The sequence below is a fragment of the Ochotona curzoniae genome, unplaced genomic scaffold, assembly GCF_017591425.1.
Source record: "Ochotona curzoniae isolate NIBS_2020 unplaced genomic scaffold, NIBS_Ocur_1.0 contig_2688, whole genome shotgun sequence".
NCBI classification, from domain to species: Eukaryota; Metazoa; Chordata; class Mammalia; order Lagomorpha; family Ochotonidae; genus Ochotona; species Ochotona curzoniae.
In genome coordinates this window covers 21,659,937-21,683,487 of record NW_024465553.1, presented here as the reverse complement: position 1 = coordinate 21,683,487, position 23,551 = coordinate 21,659,937, and the positions used below count along the sequence as shown (strand labels likewise).

At 45.3% G+C, this 23,551-nt stretch overlaps 1 protein-coding gene across 2 annotated transcripts in view; it reads left to right on the top strand.

The window, feature by feature from the left end:
• Positions 1-23,551, top strand: part of RAD51B (RAD51 paralog B) — a 514,942-nt gene that overhangs the window by 346,607 nt on the left and 144,784 nt on the right. For both annotated transcript variants that reach the window (XM_040975403.1, XM_040975404.1), the window contains exon 8: positions 14,112-14,208. In XM_040975403.1, the coding sequence (XP_040831337.1) occupies positions 14,112-14,208 (97 nt within the window). The remainder of the gene's footprint in view (positions 1-14,111; positions 14,209-23,551) is intronic.

The following is a 23,551-nucleotide window of genomic DNA, read 5'->3' as shown; positions in this document are numbered from 1 at the left end:
AAGACCTCCCTCTCTCACTCTTTCTCTAACTCTGACTTTCTAATTAGTTCATTACGAAGGACTAGACTATTGTAATGACATAGGGGAAATCAATGGGGAGAGTGGAGGTTTGGAGAGGGGGAAAGGGAAATTTCAGAGTCCATGGAACTGTATCGTAAAATAATAAAATAAGTATAAAAAAATATTGACCAGGCCTGGCACAGTAGCCTAGTGGCTGAAGTTCTCACCTCACATGTGCCAATATCCCATATGGGTGCTGGTTTGTATCCTGGCTGCTCCACTTCCCTTCCAACTCTCTGCTTGTGGCCTGGGAAAGCAGTAGAGGATGGCCCAAAGCCTTGGGACCTGCATCTACACAGAAGACCTGAAGAAGCTCCTGGCTCCTGGCTTCGGATCAGCTCAGCTCCAGCCATTGTGGCCACTTGGAGAGTGAACTAGCAGACAGAAGATCTTCCTCTCTGTCTCTCCTTCTCTATTTAAATCTAACTTTCCGATAAAAATAAATAAATCCTTAAAAATTAATAATAATGTAAAGAAGATTGCACTTTCTTCTTTTTTAAAAGAGTTATTTTTATTTCTTTGAAAAGCAGAAATATAGGGAAGAAAGAAAAAAGTAGAGATCCTCTATCCTTTGATTCTCCTCCCAAATGACCACAGCTGCACTGAGAAGAATGAGTGTACCAAGCTCCCAGGATGGTCAGGACAGAGAGAACATGGTGAGGGTTGGCAGGGGAACCCTAAAATAGAAACTGTGCACTCTAACCTCCTTGTACTCTTTTCCTGAACCTCCCAAACACTAGCTATAGCTTGCTGTCCTTTCTCACTTCCACAATCCCCTCTTGGGAACTTCCTGGCTGAATGAAGGGATAGGGACCTCTCCTAAAACCAGAGCCAGTGCTTCCAGTGGGCTTTTTGGCGGCCATGAGGATTAGCCCCAGCAACAGTACAGGCTCCTGTGTTATTAACAGTGAAGACCCACGAAGGGGAAAAAAAAAAAAGTGAAGGTAAGTTCCAGTTCTGTGGAGCATTACAACAGGCAAGCAGCTCCTCCTTGTTCAGGAGACACTGGATGCAACCCTCTCATGAGCTTCTTCCCTTAGCCTGCCTCTGCCATGAGATCCCCTTCAGGATCAAGGAGTGTGAAAGCCATGGAGTGTGGGCTCAGACGTGAGCTTGATCCACTTGAGTTACTTTCCACTCTCTGAAGTGAAAAGAGATGTAATGTCTGCCTTATTGTTGGCAAAGGACTGGCTCAGATGATGTTTGATGCTCAGAAATATGTGTGCCTTCCGTAGCAAGCAGTGTAAAGATGTCTTCCCCAATATCATTCGGTTTCAAAGGCTGCATCCTGGCACGAGTGAGGATCATGATATCATTACATCCTAACGGTTCTTCTCCCTACCAGTGTAAGCAGCTCTCCCATCCTCTCACACCTCTGTCCTCTCCTGTGAAGTGGACAGCAACACTAGTTGTTCCAGAGAAGACATGCCAGGTTGACACGAAGCCTGAGACTTGCCATGATGTTCTTTCCAATGTTACCTATTTCATTTCTTCCAGTAGTTTTTCTGGGGCTTGAACACAGTGGAGCTAATTGAACGAAATGATTTTGTGGTCACCAAGAGGCCGCTTCCTGCTGCAAACCAGGCAGGCAACTGGAGGCAGTATGTCTCCTGTGTTACAGAGTTGCAGTGCGGATTAAAGGAAGTTTTGTAGATAAGGCTCTGAGCATCACTGCTTGGTACCCGGTGGATACTCAGTAAATGTTAGTTTTCTTCCTCTTTTGACTCTGTATTATGCGTTTCAGGTTTCATCCTCATCAAATAGCATTGACTTAAAAACTTCCAATAAAACTGGGTGCATAGTGCTTGAACTTTAAATAAAGGGGTGCTAACGGAAGGTCAGCTTGGGGTCGTAGGCTAAGGGAGCCAGTTAGAGTATGTGTGTGTTTGTTGTATAGTAAATCACAGTGGCTTCTCCCTCCCCTGATTGGAGCCTGCTGAGTCACTGGTCCACCCCCCTGTGATGCCTGGCCATACCTCAGGAATAGAGCAAAACCCACAAGAAACCAGCACTAATAGACAGCAGATCATGCTGAGGGATTTTTGTTTGCGTTCCTGTGCTTGCTCTCCTGGGGAGATAGGAAACCTTCAATAAGACTTTTCCTAAACGATGTTGCATGTGAAATGTGGATTGCTTCCCCCGCCTCTGTTCCTCTAACAAATGGCCATTTCATGAGGTTTCTTTACATTTTTTTTTCTTCTTCTTTCCTGTTTCTCAGTACATTCCACAAAGAATATATTCCTCTACTGGTTACTGATTGATGGTTTCACTCTGTGTGCCCTTTAATTTTGCAATAAACCAACAAGGAGTTGAGACCACAAACTTAAAGAGAATTGACTTATTTATTTGACTGGATCCACTAGAGTGACAGGCAGATTGAGTTATTTCAGTGTGGTCCTGAGGAAGGCAGGAGGAGCCCATGAGAAGGAACCCTGTGTTGTCAACAACCATGCAGAAAAGAACTTGCTTGTCTTCTCACTGCACAGCAGCTGGGCAGCTGTTCTCAGCAGCAGCCAGCCCTTTTGCAGGCCCAGAGTGGGAGCATCAGTCTTTCACAAGACTCTCTCTTAGCTCCAGGACTCTGAATTCAGTGGGACTTCAGCTGCATTGAAATATTAGTCACTGCCTAAGGTTTTGTGTCCCCCCCTTTTTTTCCCCACAGGGATCATTGGGATCCCCTAAAAGATTGAAAAAATAGGCACCCATCCTCCTATGCTTTCAAACCTCTGATGTTGGCTGAATGACTTCAAAGGAGGAGGACAGACCTTGACCCCTACCATCTCCATGCCAGCTGGGCCTTCGCCATAAGGCAAGGGGCTCCATCAAAATGCAAATGCACCGATACACTTCCTAACTCAGTTTCCAAACATTCCAAAAGTCAGCTAATTTTTTTTTCCGTATGTAGCATTACCATCATACAAAATAACCAGTCTGAAAAATAAATATAAACCTCAGTTCAAGTTAGAAAAACAAGAACAAACTTCTTAAATGGTTCAAGTGGATCCTAAGTAAACCAAAGATAGCTCTTGCTAGAGTGTTTAAAAACACAGATACTATTTCCATTTACATTCAAGGATCACTGGGTCCCCAGTGCTGCTCCTTGTAGCTTGAAGGGAAGCTGGAAAGACAAACGCCCAGATGGAATTTGTCCCAGCTGTGAACTCCTCTTGACAGACCCTGGTGTCATTTGTGGGCCCTACCACATGTAGCCGGCTAACTGCCCAGTCTGACTGTGTTTTTATGTAGCAACCTTTCTTCTGAAACTCTCGTCATCGCATTTTAGCAGAAGTGAAAATATTAACTGAGTGGTTAGTGGCCAAGACAGAAATAGACTCCAGGAATTGGAGTCCTTTCCTTTGCCATACCTAGCAGAGCATGATTCCTTCCTGGGTTTCCAGATCTACCAAACAGAAGGCTGACAGTTGACTGATTTCTTCTTCTTGCTGCTGCAAAGTCTGTTTTGCTCTAAAAAGTTTTGTAACATTTTTTTCCGCTCTCCACAAGATCTGACATTAAGCAACAGAGGAATTGATCACTCTGGTATCAGGCAATGTCTGGCTCAGAGGAAATGAAGGAACAAATCACTATCCACATGGCCGTGAGTTTTCATGCGGGGGAGCCAGTGTAGACGAGAGAGCCAGACAGACCTGATTTGAATCTGGCTGTCCCATGTGCTAGCTGTTTGATCTCAGAAAATTACTCAACTTCCCTGAACTAAGTTTGCTCATCCTCAAAACCAGGATAATCATATTTATCTCACTGAGTTCCAAGGCTTAAATGAACTAACTTATGTTAAATATACATGCATGACTTAAAAAAATTTTTTTGATACCAAAATAAATTCCCCTTTTAATTCCAGTTGTCCACAAACGTTTTGAAGCAGTGTTGTACTTGGTGCAAGGTCAATTAAGGCAGTGTTCAGTAAACCTTGATTTCCTCTCATCTCTTTTCTCTCCTTTTATATGAAGGTCAGGGATACAGAAAAACAAAGATTATTTTGAGGTTTACACTGTAGGTAGAGAGAGAATAACACATATGACATGATTAGAGAAAAGTTTATACTCGATATTTTGGTATTGATTCTAAAATAGAAGTAAGGCCTGCGAGATCAGCTGGGGCTGGAAGAGTTATGAAATGTTTCATGGGAGAGAAGGGGGTATACTTTCCCCTCAAAGGATGGAAACTTAAAGAAGAGTCAAAGGGGCTGTTTCAGATAGACAGTTTGGAGATTGGAGATGATAGCTAGAATTAGTGTACCATGAGAAAACAAAATGGATTGAGAATGGCACAAGTATGATTGTTCAACTGACAAAACTGAAAAGTACAGAATAAATGCAAAGGTACTGTTAGTCAGCTGTTGGGTACTGGCCTAAGGACCTAAAATGCTAACTCAGGCATCCTCACAATAGGTACCATGGCTAACCCAAGTATCCGGGTGAAGAACATGATGGATATAGAAGTGAGATTAGCTACCTGAGCGGTTGTGTCGTTGGGAATCAAAGCTAGCAGGTGGCAGGGTGGGGGTCAAAGCCCAGAAGGTGGGACTTCAAGCCCACAGTCTCAATACAGCATTTGCTTCCCACCTGCCTCTACACACTAGTGTAAATTGGTTACGAGCATCGCATGAGCGCAAGCTGAAAAGAACCAACATCTGATGTCAGATGGCAGGTGACCCATGGTCTCTTAAAAATGTGGGCAAAAAAAACACGGACAGCATTGTGTGCAGTGAGAGAGGACAGGTTCAAGCTATGTGTAGCATTTGGGCCTCGCCATCCCCTCCGGTGACTCTGAGCTGTGACCCAGTGTCACATCTCCTCCTGGGCCATCCTCCGGGTGAACGTTGTCAGGCCCCTAGAATAAGTCTCAGATACTAAAGGTCTGTTTGTCATCTTCCATCAGGGCTTGGGGCTCAAGTGGGTCTAGAGTGCATGATGAGGAGTTGGCTTTTTGTAACCTTGATCCTTGATGGAAAACCTGTACTTCCAAGGGCATGGCTGTAAAAAAAGTCTGCCCTTACCCCCCATGCAAATATTTAGCCATTTTAATGTATTTATTCTGGACCTATTCTTCTTGTGTCTCTCCTATGTTGACTCTGTTTAATTGTAGGTTATTATTGTTTGTCTATATTGATGTCATTTATTTAAGGATGGGCGCAGACAGCATTGCTTCATCTCTCTCTCTCTCTCTCTCTCTCTCTCTCTCTCTTTCTTTCTCTCTCTCAAAGAAAAATAACATCTCGCACAATATAGTACTTCCTTGGGGACAGCACATGAATTTTTGTGCAGGAGCATAGCTGATGAGATGGAAGAAGTGTGTTTTGAGGCTGACCTTTTGATTTCCTTTTGAATACAAAGTGACCTTTGCTTTCATCTTATGACACAAACTCACTGCAGAGATAGAACTGGTCGTCCCTATGCTGTAGTTGTGGCGTTTGGAGAGCCCTTTGTGGTTTGGATGCTACTTGTGCCGGTGGCATGAAGATACAGAGAGGCAGGCAGGTCGGTTGGCTCAGTCTCCATAGGAGGTTTCTCCAAGCCTCCCCTGTGCCTTACAGCCCCGCTCCACTGGCAGCCACTGGTGGTGTCATGGGCTGGGGGGTACCCAACCTGGTGCTGATCACATTGAACTGCTCCAGGAGCTGTATTTTTCAGACCCCCCAGGGAGCAAGTGACTCAACAGAGCTGTTTTCTTGGTCTCAGATGAGACCCAGGAGGGGAACTCAGTGAATTCCAGCCGTCTATGTTGGACTGATGCAAACCTGTGTCTTTCTAATCCTCCTTGCAAATCAAAGGGAGGGGAATCCCCAGAGCTCCTGGCACACGTGAATAGAAAGCACCCTCATGTAACAAAAACACCCACAAAGGGCAGCAGAAACTCAGGGGACTGTTGGAAATTCACCTCCCCACCTTTCTGTGGGACGCAGTGGGCAGCGCTGAGTGAACAGGTGAAGGCAGTCAAACAGACTGCACTCAAAAGCTGCTTTGGCCACAGAACAATGTGGAGTATTGCCAGAGGCTGCTAGGAACATGTGTGAGCCTCAGAATCATCTGACAACTGACCTTGTACTGTTCCATGCCCCAGCTGGCCAGAAGGCTTGCTAACTGCACACAGTCAATAAAGACACCCTTGGAAGCCACTATCACTACCTTGCCGCAGTTCACTGGTTGTGTATGGGATTTCCTAATCACAGACATGGCCAGGGAGGGAGATGGGAACAGCACATCAGCCTGCCACCTGTTACCTCCTGGCAGCCATCAGTCCTGAGATCTGAGATCCTGAATCAGCGTGTACTAACCTCAGCCCATTGGTCTGAGAAGCTGCCCACACTGTGTGGACTATGAGCTAGCTGCCTGCCCCTGGTTTCCCCACGCCCCTTTCTAGGTGCCGCCCCTTCCTCCCCAGAAGTAGAAAAGTGGACCACCCTGGGGTGCCACACAGTCCCTCCTATGCATTTATTTGGCCGACCGGTAGACACAATCTACCTCTGTGCATTTCCTCTGCACTCAGGGGTGGAGGTAATGACTGAAAGAGGCATGAAAAATGGTAGCTACTTGCCACAAAGCCCTCTTGTGAGCGAGTGTGTAATTGTGCAGAGCTAAGGAAGTTTTTTTTTTCTTCCACCATTTTCACAGCTTCACTCAAGCTACTCTCTTCTTTGGAGATTGCCCTGCTATGCTGCCTTGCTCTGCCTGTGGATTGCACAGTGAAACCCATGGAAGAGATTTTCTCCCCCTGGGTGGATAAGAAGAGATGAGAATTTTGTAAAAACTGAAGCTTTATTTCCATTTCTCTCCCTTTCTTCTCTCATTCTTGCTCTCTTGCTCAGCCACTGCCCATGGCTTCTGGGTAGGGCACATTTCCTGAGAACGTGGTGAGAAACAATGGCATGGGTGGTTTTTGAGTACAGCACTATGATCGACATTGAGTTGAAACCTATAGAACTTTTTTTTTTAGCTGTCTGTTACATCAACAGTCATTCTCTTCATAATTTGTGTGTGTGTGTGTGTGTGTGTGTGTGTGTGTGTATCAAACACTTTTAGATACAGAGGGGTTGGAAACATTCCTGAAAATTGCACAGCAGATTAATGGTGGAGCCAGACACAAAAGGCGAGCGACCCAGCTCCCACACCTTTATTTTCCTCAAGCCCAATTGCAACTTGGTCCTTTTACCACAAATATTTCCAGAGAAAAATCCTGCCCCCCCTCCACCCCCGTACCCCCTAGTCTTCCAGATCTTTCCCAGCAAACAGTTAGCATGCAGACCTTTGAAATGGAAACGGCAGGCTGGAAGGGTGAAACCTTATCAGTTTCTCTAGTCTGTGACTGACAATTGATATTCTCTGGACTGAAGCTAAATTTTTTTTTTAAATTTTCATCATGGAATGATTTCTAATTTTCCAGAGCTTGGCAAAATGAAGCCAGTGAATAGTAAAACTAGATTTGTTTTCCTGATCTTCAAGGAAAAAAAAAAAAAAGGAAAAGAAAAACCTTCTAGGATCCTTGGTAACTTGGTATGACTTTTCTTCCCAGCAAAGGTGGGACAATTTTTTGTTTTCCAAAGCTGGAGTCCATGGGTGGGGAGTAAGACGGGGAGCCCCCAGGCACCCTACAGGTCTGCTTTGAGGCACAATCCTCCTGTTCTTATACTCTTCCTTCTACTTCCCTGCCTCCCTTCCTTGCTCTGGTCTCTCTCTCTCTCTCTCTCTCTCTCTCTCTCTCTCTCTCTCTCTCTCTCTCTCTCGCCTGTGGCTCTTACCACAGCAGACAGACGGGCTGAGGCAGACACCGTCATGGTTGGGAAGCAAGGGGAGACCTTGGGGAAAACCACTCCAGGCCTTTCTCTCAAAGCCGTGGTGATGAAAGGGCTCAATGAACCCGAACAGTTTCTCACAGGAAAGTTCCAGCCTCTGTCTCCTTAGGCAACGTTCATTCAGCAACCCTTGACAGAGCCACAATGAAACTTGGAATTTCTGACTTATCCAAGGCCTCGCTATGGTTGGAAAGGCTAGGCCACCATGCTACCTGCTTTCAGGACCACTGAAAAGCAGTCTTTTCCTCTGGAAGCACTAGGTTTAGCAGCCTGCAGCTGGCTGTGGAGTCAGCACCTATGTTCTCTACTTGCTGGTCTTTCTCTAACAGGTGACCCAGTGGTGGCCTGCTCCCTGGGGAGCTGGAAGGACCAGGGCGATCACTGTGTCTAACCCTGCTGGCCCAGTTTAAGTGATTTTGAAACTTCTCAGACTCTGTTCGATTGTGGCAGGTTTCTGCCAGAGAGTGGGCAGGAAGAGGAAATGGGCGTTCTTTCTAAGGGCCTAAAAACACTCCTGAGAGGGGCACAGTGGTTAAAATGTCACTTAAATATGCACGTCCCATCTTGCAGTGTTTGGGTTTGAGTCCTGGCTCTGCTTCCAGTTTTAACTTCCTGCTAATGCACACCCTGGGAGGCAGTGGTAATGGCTCGGGTACTTGGGTCCCAGCCAGCAACTTGGGAGGCCTTTACTAAGTTCCTGACTCCTGGCTTCAGTCTGACCTAGTCCGTGCTGTTGTGGGAATTTAGGGGAGTGACCCAAGGGATGGAAGATTGATCTCTTTCTGTCTCTTTGCCTTTCAACGAAATAAAAATAATACTTTATGTGTTTTTAATTTTTCAAAAGAAATATACCTTTGGGATACCTGAGGTAGGTCAGTGATTCCTCTAAAAGTCCAGCTAAAAGGAGTTTCATGAAAAATTTTCATTTCTAAGCTTCCTCTGGTTTTCAGAAAGGATGAGCCATGTGTATCAGGGTGCACTGCAACTTACCAGAAAGGTTGACAGAGTTCATATAGGATTGCCTCGCTTTACTTGACTTTCTTTGAAGCTGAAGTTGTTTATCTATTAGGCTTATGCTTAATTATTAGCATAAGAATCAGGACGCTTGGCACAAGATTGGCCCTGTTACAGTTTAGCACTGTGACAATCTTTTAGTGTATTAATAACTATTTTAGAAGCCTTTGATCAAATTCTCTAAAGCATGAGATGAAGGCCTGGAGAAGTTACCTGGGAGTGGGTGTGAGGCGAGGGCCCCTCTCCTACTCTTTTCTCATCCACACTGTTTATCTCGGGAAGGTGACTCCAGTACTCTCAGTAGAAGGTAAGGATATTACCAAGCCCACTTCTCACCTGCCCCGCTGCCCCCAACAAAAGGTTAAATGATGACATTGATCATATTTGTGGTCTTGAAATAAATCTTCCTTATAAATACTGAGTTACTGTTTTTGCTAATTGTGAATGTTTCCTTTACTGAACCAACAAGATCAGCTAACACATTCTACCTATGCTAACCTCCGCAAACCACAACTTCCCTCTTCTCTGTGTCACCTTTCATGACACCTTCGTGCATCAAAGGCTGTGCCTTCAGCCTGGCAGTTCCCCCACTCTGATTTCTACAGGGCTGTCCCATGTTTTCCCTTCTGTCCTCTGCGTTCCAGTACTTTTAGTAGGTTACTCTTGCAAAGATATTTCTAATCCTTTAATGGAAGGTGGATCCGACTAGACAGAGCAGTGGCCCCTAACACAGAATGTAGTCTGGGCCAAGAGTGAGTAGGCTGAGGGTGTGGCCTTGACATACCCTAGTCCTCCCTAGCGGAGGCACAGATGCGTCTGCAGAGAGCAGGGGAACGCCACTGGACACATAGACCAGCCACGAGTCAAGCTCAGTGTTCCCAGTCCCGTGACTGCTGATGACTAGCTTTTTCTGCTGCTACTTTCTTATCTCAAGATATTTGCTGCCCTCAGCTTGTGAATACTTGGTGGAAATGAGTCACATATTTTTGTTTGTGTATTGGTTCATCTTCCATGCCAGGACCCTCTACCTTCTAACCAAAATCACGCTGATTTCCCAACCACCCACTTGACCTTTTCTTCCCAGTTTTGTCTGGTCCCCATCTCTCCATTTCTTTTCTATAGCTTATAAGGCCTGTACTCTGTGGAAGTTGGACCTTTCGGGTAGTTTGTGGACCTGTACCCCAGATTTCCTTCTTTTCTTAAGTCTTAATGGTTCTCTTAGGTTGTGTGTAAGTCATGGACCTTGAAGGGGATATGCTTAGAGAAGCTCATTGGTGCAAGGAAAAACTTGAAACCCTGGGACATGCATTAAAAACAGGGCTCAAGGTCTATGTGACATTGTATGAGGGGGCCATTTCATGCACAGTTGTACCTCTGAAGTATCCTATAGCCAAGAAAGCAGTTCAAGGAAAATTTAAGAGTATGTGATATCTTTAAGAGCGTAGTTACTTGATACAACTTATAAGACTTTTTTTTTCTCGTGTAGGTGCATAGTATTCTTCCTCAATAGCATACTTCAACCTGGACTCTCTCTCCTGATGTAATCATGACTTTCAGATATAATGAGTCCCATCTGACCTTTGCACTGACAGTTGATGGTAGTGGTGGTAGAAGCTACGTATGTTTTTGATTAGCCATAGATTTAGGGAAATGGCAAGCATTAAACTGTATTGCTTTTGAACATATAAAAAGCAAAAATTCATCTGTTCTGAGCAGCAGACTGTATGTAGGACAAAAGGGAATCAGGCATGGGTTTTCTGTCTGGACAAGCAAGATACAAATCAGGAGAGTATAAACTACTGACAAGGAAAGGGGTATCATTTACCATAGGCTGAGTACTGTACTGTGGACTTTAAATGCATTGCCCAACTTATTCCCTCTCATTTTGTGAGTTAAATATTTTACTAAGAAAAGGAATTTGTCCAGTGTCACACAGCCAGGGAGTGACATAGCTAGGAAGCCCAGGATCTGAACTCTGACTGATTCCTAAGCACTATGCAAGATGTACTTTTGCAAATTTAGTACCAAGCAGCCCCACTTTTCAAATGAGGCAAGGGAACAGGAAAGCCCCTCTGGAGTACAGGTCAGAACTCTTCAGACTCTGTTGGGAACTTGCCGTGGTATTTTTTACTTTATTTTGGGAGCCCAATGTTCAGGTCCATAGAGAACCCTAAAGGGAAACTCGCTTATAGGCTGCTGCCCAAGCTGTGATTATTTGTAACCAGTGCTTCGGGAGATGTTTCTGATCTGTCATCCTGGCGAGCATGGTTTAGAAAACTACAACAGTTCCATAAGAGGATGTGATTAGCAAGCCCCTCAGTGTGGTGGCTGTGTTCCTACAGCCTCTTGGCCTTCTGATTCAGAGTTAACAGGGGGGAGGACGCTCAGCAAAGCCACAGAGGAGAGCATGTCTGCTTGCCACTGAAGAGTGAAAATGTTTTCTTCTTCGTCTACTCTTCCATCGGAAGTGGAAGTGAGGATGGGTAGCTTTTGAAGTACTTAAATCTGTAGTTTGGTTTTTAGATCTTGCCTGGTATCATTTCATTAGTTCTGTGCAAGAAAGCTATCATCTCAGTACAAGTTTCCATCTCAGCACCAGTGTAGTCAAAATAAAATTGAGAACATGTGGTTTAAATATTTTAGTCAATATCTTATCATTTAACTTGTAAGTTTCTAGAGAAGTCATATGGCATCCTCATCTTCCCAGTGTCCCCAAAAGAGACATGGCACCTCACTCTGAGTTCCTGTTTTCATTGTATTTTCTGTACTCATTTCATTGGATTTCTGGTAATTTTCAGCAAGTCATCATTTTTAAGAATTCCATACACTTAGAATTATGAACTCTCATTAGATCTCTGAGAAGTTTCATGCTATTTTTTCCTACAATAGACTGCTGTTTTGTTCTCCAGTAGCTAAAACACATGGTAAAAGGGGACTTCAAAACATTCCTGGGAAATCGTGTTAAAATATAAATTTATTTTGTGTACAACAATTTTGAAATCCATGCATAGTCTTTTCACAGTGTGCATTTTCAATGAACTTTTGAAGACCATCTGTCTTTTTTAGAGCAATGTCAGTCTCTTGTTGACCTTGCTTTAAATAACTGCTGTCTTCCTGAAGTTTTTATACAAATTAAACAAACTTAGAAAAGACAGGAATTGGAAGATGTGACCAGGTATGCCAAAGTATATCATGATACAGAATATGATAATGTCAATAAAAAACCAAATATGTGATATATATGGATTTGTTAACTTTACATCACTAATCTAAAGGCAAGTCTAACAATAATAGCAACAATGGCTTCCATTTATTGAATGTTTACAATATGCCAGACACAGCTAAGTATCTCATCTCACTCTTACAGTAATTCTACAAAGTAAATATTATTTTACCCACAAACAAATGAAACTCAAAGGTTGAGGAGTTTTCTCAAGGTATACAGTTTCAGAATTGGAACTGAGTCTTATAGGAATGCAAAGCTCATCTCCTATGTTATATAGAGAGACATGAACACAAATCCTGACTGATATTCTTCAGTGTGAATAGTTAGTTTACAAAGGGGCAGGCTATTCGACTATCTCCAGTCATTTTAACTGAGGATATATCTCATGTGAGTCTCACCAGCCCTTATGAGAAGTAGCAATACAAAAGAATGTGAGAGCTCAGATGCACACCCAGGAGTGGACTCCTGCAAACTTGATCAGCACTGACAAGTAACTGGAGACTCTGTATACCTGGTCGACACACAAAGACCCGAGAAGACTGTCTGCTCACAGAGGACTTGGTTTCTTTGGTTGACCCTGCCGTCCTCTTGGTCCTCAATTAAGCTGCCACAAGCATAGGATTTATAATGTGTCACTTGTGCATTCAAGACACAGTGACAGAAGTGTGGCTGACAGGCTGGCTAATGAAGAATGAAGATGATGTCCCCTTTTGTTGAAATCAAGGTGGCAAGGAAGCCCAGAGCTGCTGCTTGGGACAAATGAGAGAGTCAGCTGCCTGCCTATTCCAGGCATTGAGCTGTACGTTTCAGTCGGTGCCCTTTCCAAAAGGGACATGTCTTCCGGAAGGGACACGTACTCACAATTTCTACCCATGCCTGGAGCAGCCAGATCGTCAGAAGTGGTTGCAGTTAATCGGGAATGAGGGTTTTGAAAGAAAGAAATAGTTCCTTAATAGTGTCAAAAGTAAAAATATTGTATGGCATTGAACCGTGTGAATTAGGTAGTTTTTGTGTTCTCTCCAGGAATTTTAAATGCTAAAATCTTTATTCTGTGTGAGTAGAGTTATGCTAACTTGTGCTTTACATACACAGTGACACTTTGGACTGCTTTTATTAGAATACAGATGATTTAGAGTGGGTGTTTGGCCTGATGGTTGAGACACTGGAGTGCCTGGGTTAGGGGCCCTGCCCGGGTCCTGTTTCTAGCTTCCTGTGGATGTAGATTCTGACAGGCAACAAGTGATGACTCAAGTGATTGGGTTCTTGTCACCTAAATGGGAGAATCAAATCGAGCTGCTGGTAGGGCTGGCCCAGCTTTACCATTGTGGATGCTTGGCAAATAGATCAATGAGTGGAGACCCGCTCTCTCTTTTCTTGCTCTCTCTCTCTCTCTCTGACTCTAAATACATTTAAAAATGAGAAATTTTAAAATTAAACCATTCAACAGATGTCCTTGTAAGAGGCAAATATTATTCCTGTTTCAAAATTCCCAATTAAGCTTTTAACTGGGAGTTAACTGGGAAACAAGCCACAGGCATCCAAGTTTTAAATCATCACATTTATTGGGCACCACCAGTATCTTAAGTTATAGATGTAATTTTCAAAATTGAAGTTTGATAAAGTCTGCACATGTGCATCTTCATTCTGGTTAGCCTTCTATTTTTTAATTTTAATCTTATTTTTTAGTTCATGCGATGGTATCTTTCACTCCTAATGTACTGAGAATTTAGAAAAAAATTGATTAGCAGTTAAAAATCTGGGGGCGGAGGGTGAGAGTAGGGATGGGAGAAATCAGCGTATCTCCTCAGTATTGTGGGTTTTGAATGCCAAAAGGTTTTGCTCAAAGATAAAAATTGGTGAAAGTCAGAGCTGGGCTTTTCCTACCTGTGTCCTTATCAGTCTTGCCCTAAACCCCAGTCTGCCTTTTGATAGCCCTCATCATTAATTTGGTCTCTCTCTTTCTTCTCCCTCCCCCTTCCCTTGTCCCCTGTCTGTTCACAGGTTATCTTGACGAATCAAATTACAACTCATGTGAGTGGAGCCCTCACTTCTCAGGCAGACCTAGTGTCTCCAGCTGATGATCTGTCCCTGTCTGAAGGTAAGGGATCTGTCCTGGAGAAGCTGCAACTTGACACTGACAGACAGCCCCACCGCCTCCCTACGTCCTGTTGAGAGCTGGGCTAATGGTCATTGGCCAGTGAACCCAGCCAGAACCTGGTGATTTCAGCCGGCCATCTTTCCAGGCCTCTGATCTCTTGTATTTGGAGAGTCTCTTTCCCTGTTTCTTTCAGTGAACCTCCTTTTACGCTTGACTGAGTCATCTTCTGGGGTTCTGGGCAACTGTGAAATGGCTGTGGGTTTTGATTACGAAGTGCCAAGGTTGATTTCACCATTAGTCTCATAGCCTCTTGCTTGTGCTAAATACCTAAAAGCATGCACGTGGCATGCTTGATCAACTTTATGGAGAGATTGAAGTAAGGGAAAGAAATCCCTACCTTGGTAAATCTGCAGATCTATCTTCTCCTTCAGCTGCTAGTTAAGGTTGGGCCAACTATGATTTTGATGGCAAGAAGCTTTATGTAGCTGGGGAGTTATGCCAGCCATCAGAAAGCGGTTTCTGTTTTGATTGACAGTTCTTAACGTGCTGTTTCTGAGTTCTCCTAGTTATAGTCTAAGTCTTTAGGCACCATGTTGTGGGCTTGGGTAGACGTGCATAATTCTCTCGGGCCCTTGTTCCCTTTCCACTTTTTTGGAATCGGGTATGAAGGAATCCAGGGGCCTTTCAGGCCAGCAGAGCTGCTGACTAACTGTCCAGGGGCCTGTCTGGTCTCAGAAGCTGCTAAAACCACAGCGCTCCTCACTGTTGCCTTTGGAAGTAAAAATTGACGTATTGATGTATTCATAGAATCAAAATCTCATCTGTCCCCTGACTAAGTGCCTGAATCACCTGGTATTCCTGCCTTTCCATTCAACTGTTGTCCTCAATTCAAGTTTATCTCTCCTCTGTCCCCTCTTCTTTGTAACGCATGTTGTGACCAACTGACTTAGTAGACTCACAATTGCATTATTTTAATAGAAACCAACAGGACTCCCCAGCTCTAGCCTCTGCCATTTTCACTCTGCCACACTAACAAACCTTCCCCAGTCTGACCTCTTTCTATGTGTCACTCTTCTACTTGAAAATCTTGGAATTTGTTCTCTGAGAATGGGCTAAGATAATCAGGGATTTGGGGCTTGTTAATTTGAAACCAGAGTGAAAGTATTTACATCATTTTTTTAATTGTATAAATTTTATTTTTGATAATTTTTGCATATTTGATTAGGATGCAAAGAGTCAAGGGTTAGAGGAAAGTGGGTGAGACCACTGTTTTCACATTCTTTTTTTTCTTTCCTATATCTGGGGGGAGGGGAGAGATAAAGGGAAAAGCCACACCCAGCCTCCCCACCATCCCCCTCAACCACTGAGGCATGCACCCAGGGTCCTGCTCAAGTGGTTTTGATAGTTCAACAGTTCTATATTGCTGTCGATCTTGCCACTCCAGTCGTGATGAAATAAATGTGCTCAGACTCCATTGGTTAACATAGTCCACCTTAGAGTCTCCATTTGCCCAAGTATTCGTTGTCAGCACTTGGCTGGGGCAGTTGATCAGTTTATTTTGTCCTTCATCCTCTATTATGGTACCAGGTATCCTCTGCAAGCCCCAGTGTACTGCCACATCCTCCATAGGCATCTGGATATGCTATTCACTGCTCTGTCTAAGCCACTGAGGAGGCCCAACTCTGACACATGCATTCCATGGTCAGACCATGGAACCTGCAGTTTTCTCCATGGTTGGAATTCTTTGTCCAGTGGTTCATTTGGGAGGATTCCCAAAGAAACTTCATCTGAGGTGATCCCAGACCTGATTCTTGTGCATGCTTGCCAATACAGGATCCAACACAGTCTGTCATCCATATCAGCTTATGTTCACACTGTTAGTTGCAATTGCTGGCTCATTTATCTTCAGCCCTGTCGTCTGTACAAACTAATGGGTGTTTCAGTCCAGCCTGATCCTGCCCATGCACACTTGACCCACACAAAAAACCAGTGGGAGTTGTGTCCTAGTTGGAGAGACACACAATAACCCCCACCAGACCTGACCCCTGCCCTGGTTCCCGTTCTTGACATTATGTACAGCATACTGGTCTTGTCTGTCCCACATCCCATTCCGTTCTTATACGTGTCAATTGGCATTGAAGCCTAGTTTAACCCAACCAGTTTCCCTATTCAGCCCACATATGTGCTGGCGGGTGCCACTCTCTGTTTAGCCATGCCTGCCCCAGTCCTGGTTCTCACTCTCACCAGTAGGAGTGGCAACCCAAGAGGAAGGTACCCATTATTTACCTAATTGACAATTGACTCACTCCCACTCCTGGATCTTGCACTCTCTGGGTGGTACTATAATTTAGCTTGACACAAGTTTTTCCCCATGCTAGCATCTGCTAGCTGATGATATGGCAAAGCCCAGCCAACCCTCACCCTCTCTGGCTTATGTATGTGCCAGTAGGTACAGTCTGCCGAGCCTGGTTTGTCTCTGATCCAGTTTACGTGCAGTCCAACAGGTGTTGAAACCCTGCCCGGCCTGGTCTGCTCCCAATCCCAGGCCTCATGCTCACCATTGGGAATAGTGGCCCAGCAGGGGAGCTCCATCCAGCCCCCTACCACGTTATTCCACTTTCCCCTGGGTCTCACGTCTGCTGGTTGACAATTGACTGGGCAGCAATTGACTGCAGCCCAGTCTGGCATGACCTGCCTCACCTTGGCTTTTGCCAGAGGCCGTAGTGAGTCCAGCCCGGCCTGACCTGCCCCCAGTTCCAGCTCACTCTAGTAAGGACTACAGCCTGGCCAGCTCAACCAGCCCCCAGTCTCAGCCCTGATGTGAACTGGCTGGTACTGTGGCCCAACCTGGCATGAACTATACACCATTCTGGCACTCGGGTTTGCCAGCAGGTAAAAACTGTCCGAACTCTTGCTGGAAGGTGCTACAACCTAGCCCTGCTCAATCTGCTATCATCCCTAGCTCATGCAAACCAGTAGGTATGGCAGGCTAGCCCGGCATTACTTGCACTCCATCCTGGTTTCTGTACTTGCCAGTGGGCTATGGTTTGCTTGGCCTCGCCCAATCCACCTCCTTCCAAAATCAACTCACATACTTGCTGACAGATGGAGCTACCCTGCCCAGCCTGCCCAACACCCAAACCTGGACCACATGCTCATCAATGGGAGCTATGACCCACTAAGAGAGTTTCCCAGGTTTCCCCACTCATGCCACTACCAGACTCAGAACATGCCAGTGGGTGCTTGGCCCTTGCCCAGCATGGCCTGCCCCATCTGTCCTGGCCTTTGTATGAGTTGGTGCAGCCTGGCCCGACCCACCCGACACCCTGTTTTAGGGTACTCATGAGGGTGCTGCAGCCTGGACCTGCCCTGCTTGTTCCCAGCCCCAGTACCGGTGAGCATCAGTGAGTTCCATGGTCATGCCTAGCTCAGCCCCTCAACACCCCAATGCTCTAACCAGTGGGACTTGTAGTTCCATAGGATTGGACCCACATATTCCCCAGAGTCCAACCCCAGATGTGGTTCTCTTGCATGTCATGGCCCAGTCTAATGACACCCACCCACTGAACTGACATTTACTGTCAGGTATTGGGATCTACAACCCTGCCAGACAGGCCCCCAGCCATAGTTTGCTTATGCACTGGTGTTTGGTGGTCAGCCATGTTCCAAGCTAACAAGCCCATATCAAGACTCCCATGTGGGCTGGTGCATCAGTCTGACCCATAAAGATCTTCAGATCTCTCCCCTCCAAACCACGAGGTTTCAGTCCCCTCGCTTACCTGCAAGTACAATAGCCCTGTCATTGGGTGTCCCTCTGGATTCATTTCTCACCTACACATACAGTGGCTTATCCATGATGTCCCTAGGGAGTAATTCTATATACCCCAAACCTCAGAGCTTGCCAATGGGTGGCCATTGGGCAAAACCCAGTGCCAGTTGACCAGAACACACAAGCCCAGGACCCTCCCTCCTGCTGCCTAGCAGAGGTGAATGGGGAGCTATGATCCCTAGTGCTCCACCCTGCAGAGCCAGTAACAGGGACACAGTGAGGGTCTAAGGGATGAAGCACCAACAGGAGACCAGTGATGGTGGAAGTCTCTCCCACAACACCCAGCAGGAAGCCTGGCTCCGCATGTGGCTGTGGTTGGGGTATCCAGACACCCACACCGCTGTTCAGACTTACTGGACTCCACCCACCACCACGGTGGCAGTGGGCAGAGCCGTGGTCCTGAACATGCCCAGAGCTATCCGAGATCCGTGCCAGCATGATCGCTGTGCGTGGAGGAAATTCTCAGAACTCAGGCTTGGACAAGCCCAGGACCCTCCCCCTGCCCAGCAGTGGTGATGGGGAGCCAGGATCGCCAGCAGAAAGCCTGGCACACCACATGGCTGGGGGATCCAGACACCTGTGCCACTGCCAGAGTTACCTGGACTCCACTATTTACATTATTATTAAGGGAATAACATAGGTTAAATCAGAGCTGCCTGTTGTTTGTTTTCATTTTGGGTGAACTAGTTTCCAAATACAACTAGATAAACACTTTGAGATAATCCTGATTTTTCAAAAGTTTTTGTTTGTTTTAAAGGCAATCACACAGAGTCAAGACAGAAGGGGGGAGACAGGGAAGGAGCAAGAGGGAGGAGGGAGGAGAGAGGAGAGAGAGACAGACAGACAGACAGACAGACAGACAGACAGACATTGAGATCTGTTTGTTCATTCCTCAAATGGCCACAACAGCCAGGTCCAGACCAAGCCTGTCTGGGACCTGGAACTCCCTTCTGGTCTTCCACGTGGATGTGGAGGCCCAACCAACTGTGTCATCAATCATAGCTTCCCAGGCAAGTTAACAGAGAACCGGTTCTGAGGTGGTATACTGGAGACTCGCTTCTGTGCCCATGTGGGATGCCAGCACTCACTCCAAGTTAATTCTTCTTAACCTACTTCATGGTCTGTCCTTTCTTCCTGTTCAACTGTGTCCCTGCCCAGGCTGCCCTGGCACTCGTGTGCTGTGTGTACCAGTCTTCTGTGTATCCGCTTGCACTCTGGCCTCGGGGAGTTTGTAGAGATGTACCCCTTTTCCTCTCAAGTCCCCTTCACCAAGGCCTGGCAGCTACATCTTCCACACAACAGCTGCTTGCCTATTCTTTTGGAATCACTCTCACCTCTTCCCATGTGGCCTCTACCTGCTCAGCTGTATAAGCAAAGTCTTGAAAAATTAAGTGACTTTTTATGTTTTTCTGACTAAATTGGCAAACTTTAAAAACACAGGTTGTGTCTTCGTTGTGGTGGTGGTTGTAATTGTGGTGTGCCCTCGTGAGTAGAGATGCTGTAGGCACTTGCTGAGCAGTGAATTCATGCCGAAGCAACACAATAGTGAACACCTTGGAAGATCAGTGACCATGGATACTGCATAAAAATGTTGGTGCCATTATTACCTATGCATGTGTTCAGCTCTGAGGAGGAAATCAGAACAAAGTGTCTTTCTCGTTATTTGGGAAAAAATGATAATGCTTTTCTATGTTTTGGCTTCCTGCTCTCTCTTAAGCAGGAAAAGAGAGAGAAGGAAAGAAATAGGAGTAGTACGGAGGGCAGGCCTTGTGCTTGTCACTCGGCATACCCACACCTTTGTATCAGACTCCCTGCAAAGAAAAAAAATTTGAAATTCATTCTGAATATTTTCATAATATGTATTTTCCATGAATGATTTGAAGACCCCTTTTTATATGAAAAGTACTCTGTTGTTTCAAATATCAGTCCTATCAGCCTTGCCGTTGTGTTACCACAATCACGGTCAGGCCTTTTCATCCCTTTGGGCCGAGTTTTTGTTTTCTTGTTAGACATTAGGTTGAATGACTGGAAGATTGCTAGAATCATCTCCAGCTCTGAAATTTTGAGCCCATGGGGTGAGGCTGGCACTCAGGAGTTGCAGCCCAGGTTCGGGTTTTCATCCTGATTGAGAGAGTTCCATAATAGATTTCAGCTGCAGAGCAGGGAAGGCGCCGCATCCACAGCGGTTCCCTGGAAGACAGTTGTTGGGTGAGAGCAAGTGGCCCAGAAGCAGCCGGCAGGAAAGTGAACCAAGTTGACCTGGGAGGAGGGCTCAGCAGGGGGCTGATTCAGAGAAAAGGAGTCCCTTCAGTTCTGACGCAGAGAAGGGATGGCAAGTGAGCTGGCCAGTCAAGGGATCTCTTCTACCCCACCGGATCCTGTACTATTAATATCTGCCAGCTGCAGGCCCAGTGTATCCCCCTGCTGAGATCAAAGGAGCCCCTATCTAGGCTGGAACAAGGTCATCTGCACAGGGCTGTAAAAGCCAGCCCTGGCTGGCTGCAGGCACAGGCTAGGGGGAGGAGAAATCAGGAGATGGAGAGCTGCTCGCTCCTGGCTCTCTCACGCTCCTTTAATCTTGGCTGACCAGCTGTTGCCCTCCCAGAGTTTGTAAAGTGGAGAGTTCTTTGTTTTTGTGTTGCTGACATTCCTCCCCACCCCCACCTTATTAAATCTGGGACTGAGTTGTTGCCTGGATCAAGTGGACCCCGAGCCCATGGTATTAATTCCCTTCATTGGGATTTCCTTCCACTGATGAGGTAGCCACCCTCCCGGATGAGAAGGCCAAAGAAGGGAAGAATAAACCCCTGAGGCCAACAGCTTCCCTGACAAGAGGGCCAGTTGAATTTTCCCTCTTTGGTTAAAATAACTCTAGTGTTTAGGGTGCTTGCCCATTTGTAGCTTGCCTTTTACCAACTAGCTTAGTTTGGGAGAATGGGACTTTCAGGAGTTCCATGAATTGACTGGAATGACAGTCACCCCATTTCTAGTGTGCTTCTCTCTCTGATCTGCACATACCATAGTTGTGTACGTGTTTGTACAGCCAAAAGAGTGACAGATATGTAATAGATTGAGAAAAAGAAAGAGGCTGTTGTAAGTATGCCCAGCTGTCAATGCTACAATTTCTGAAAATTCTTTCTACTGGTATATTCTGTTCTAGAACAAAATCAACAACATGAGTCTTCCCAGCCTAAAGGAGAATTTCAAACCTTATCCATGTGTATATGCTTCTGACCTTAAGACCCAAATCCATGACCCAACTTTCTGCTCATGTAACGTAGCATTTCAAATAGCAGATGGAAGTTGAAATAAGGAATTTTTGGTTCAATATTCTGTATGTTTCCAGACCAGGCATTGTGAATTCAAGTAATTTCTTCTTCAGGTCTTGTTTTGTTGACAGAAAGTCTAGTGTATAGTTTATCACAGAGATCAATGATTGTGTTTTCGGTCTCTGTTCTCTGGTCAAGGGCATCATTTCTCAGCGCTTGCTGGTCCTTCCTTGTGGTCTTTAAAGACTTTGCCCTTCAGTCTTAGGAAATGTCTCTCTTTCCCCACAGTGATCAGTAGAGAAAGAACCTTCTCAGTCCAGCTGTCCTGCTGAGATGTACAATTCTGAATTAGCTAGGGTTTGAGCAAGAGAACCGGCTGAGTCCCCGTCTTCCAGAACACAATTGGTAGAGAAGATTGCTGTGCAATGACAGTCAGCCTTGAGCCAGACTGAAGCTCTGCTCAACCTAGACCACTGGCTTGCATTCTTCTGATGATTTAACAAGGTGGAGGTTACCTCAGTGTGATAATGTGATCCACTTGAGTCCCAGATGGCCTGCTGCGAAGGAAGACATTATTGGCTGCTCTCCCGGTATTCGTGGCATCTGGCATGTTAGTACCCTTTTATCCACAGCATTAATAGTTTTGATAGAAGAGAACATGGCTAAGCTAAAAATGAAAAGTGCAAGGATGGGTCAAGGAAAGAACACAAGGGGGAAAAAAAAGGCAAAACTTACTAGAACCCATTGTGGTTTCTAGTTTTAGTGTTGGAAATCTGTCTGTTCTGGTTGGAGTCAGGGGAATTGATGGCTGATTTCATGTGCAAGAGAAAGTATTTTTGGATTCAGATTCTCTAACCAACCAACCCTGCAAAAAGCTGGAGTCCATTTGAAAGATTATATGCAAGTGCCTAACTTGTGTCTCTTTTAAAATAAATTCAGCAAGCAAGAGCAGCTCAGAATGGTTGGAGACTCGTGGTTGGAAAAGAGGCAGACTTCAAAGCATGGTATGAATTTTCGAGCTTTATTTCCATGCTTGCTTTCCAGCTGGATCTGCTCTGGATTTACTGCAGGATGTTTGAAAATGTGGCTCCCTGCTAATCTCAGACAGTTGCTATGATCAATGGTTTCTTTCATTTCCGATAAAAAACACTGGTGTTTCTGCTTAGGTTGTGTGTATTTTCAGCTTTATTATTGTAGTTGTGATTTATTGTCCTGTATTACCCAAATTTGTAATCCATTAACCACAAACTTTGGGATGGGTTGGTCAAGTTAGCAAAGCTCTCTCAACACTTCAACTGAATGATTCTTCACAGCCCAACCCTTATACTAAATGTCCGTGGGTTTGGGTAGGACAACAGGGTATGGGTGCAGCTGCTTGAAAGACCCATGCCTCAGGGGTGGGGTTGCAGGGTAGCCATAATTAGTGCCTTGAAAACATGCCCTGTCACCATGTGACCGTAAGGTTAATATTAACAATTATGATCAATGTTATCAACACTAGCATTTCCATAACATTTTAGAGTGTTTTTCAATGATGACTTTCTTAATCCTGAAGCATGAAGGAGAGAGGAGAATTGCTCCAAGGCCACACAGTGAGAAGTGGTATGGGAGGCACGGGGTGGGAGCACAAGTCAGAGCCCTTCCCATGAAATCTTCGGTTTGGATACTGCTGCCTCCTAGGAGTGGGTTCTGGATAAATACATTCAAATAGCCTGGAGACTTTTCAATGGTTGATCCCGTGACCTCACACAGATCAACACGCAAGACTTCACGTGCTTCTCTTCCTAAGAGCACATTTGCTTAACATACCCACTGTCCCTGACTGAGCATATATTGTTTCCAACAACTGTTCAAATGTCAAGAAAGGCCTAATGTATAGGAAAAGATTAGAGGCATTCCCCACCCCGCCCAAAAAAGGAAAAAAGAAAAAACAGGAAAAAGAGAGAAGGAATTAAAAAAAAAAAAGAGGCTTAAGAAAAGTGTAAATATTATGTGAGGTGGAGGAGGCTAAAGTTGAGAAGAAATGGGCACAACCTACACACCATTTGAAAAGCTGTAAATCTCCACAGGGAAGGAACTTGCTGAGGATTTTCAGCAAGGAAGATGGGGGAGGAGAGTGCTAGAAGTATGGCTGAGGGATCCAAAGGACAAAGGGAACATTAAAGTCAACCTCCAGGAAGTACTTGTTGGTCAGGAGTTCTGTTTTGCAAGTTTTCCTTTGCCAAAGGCAGGTGTGCTGAAGCAC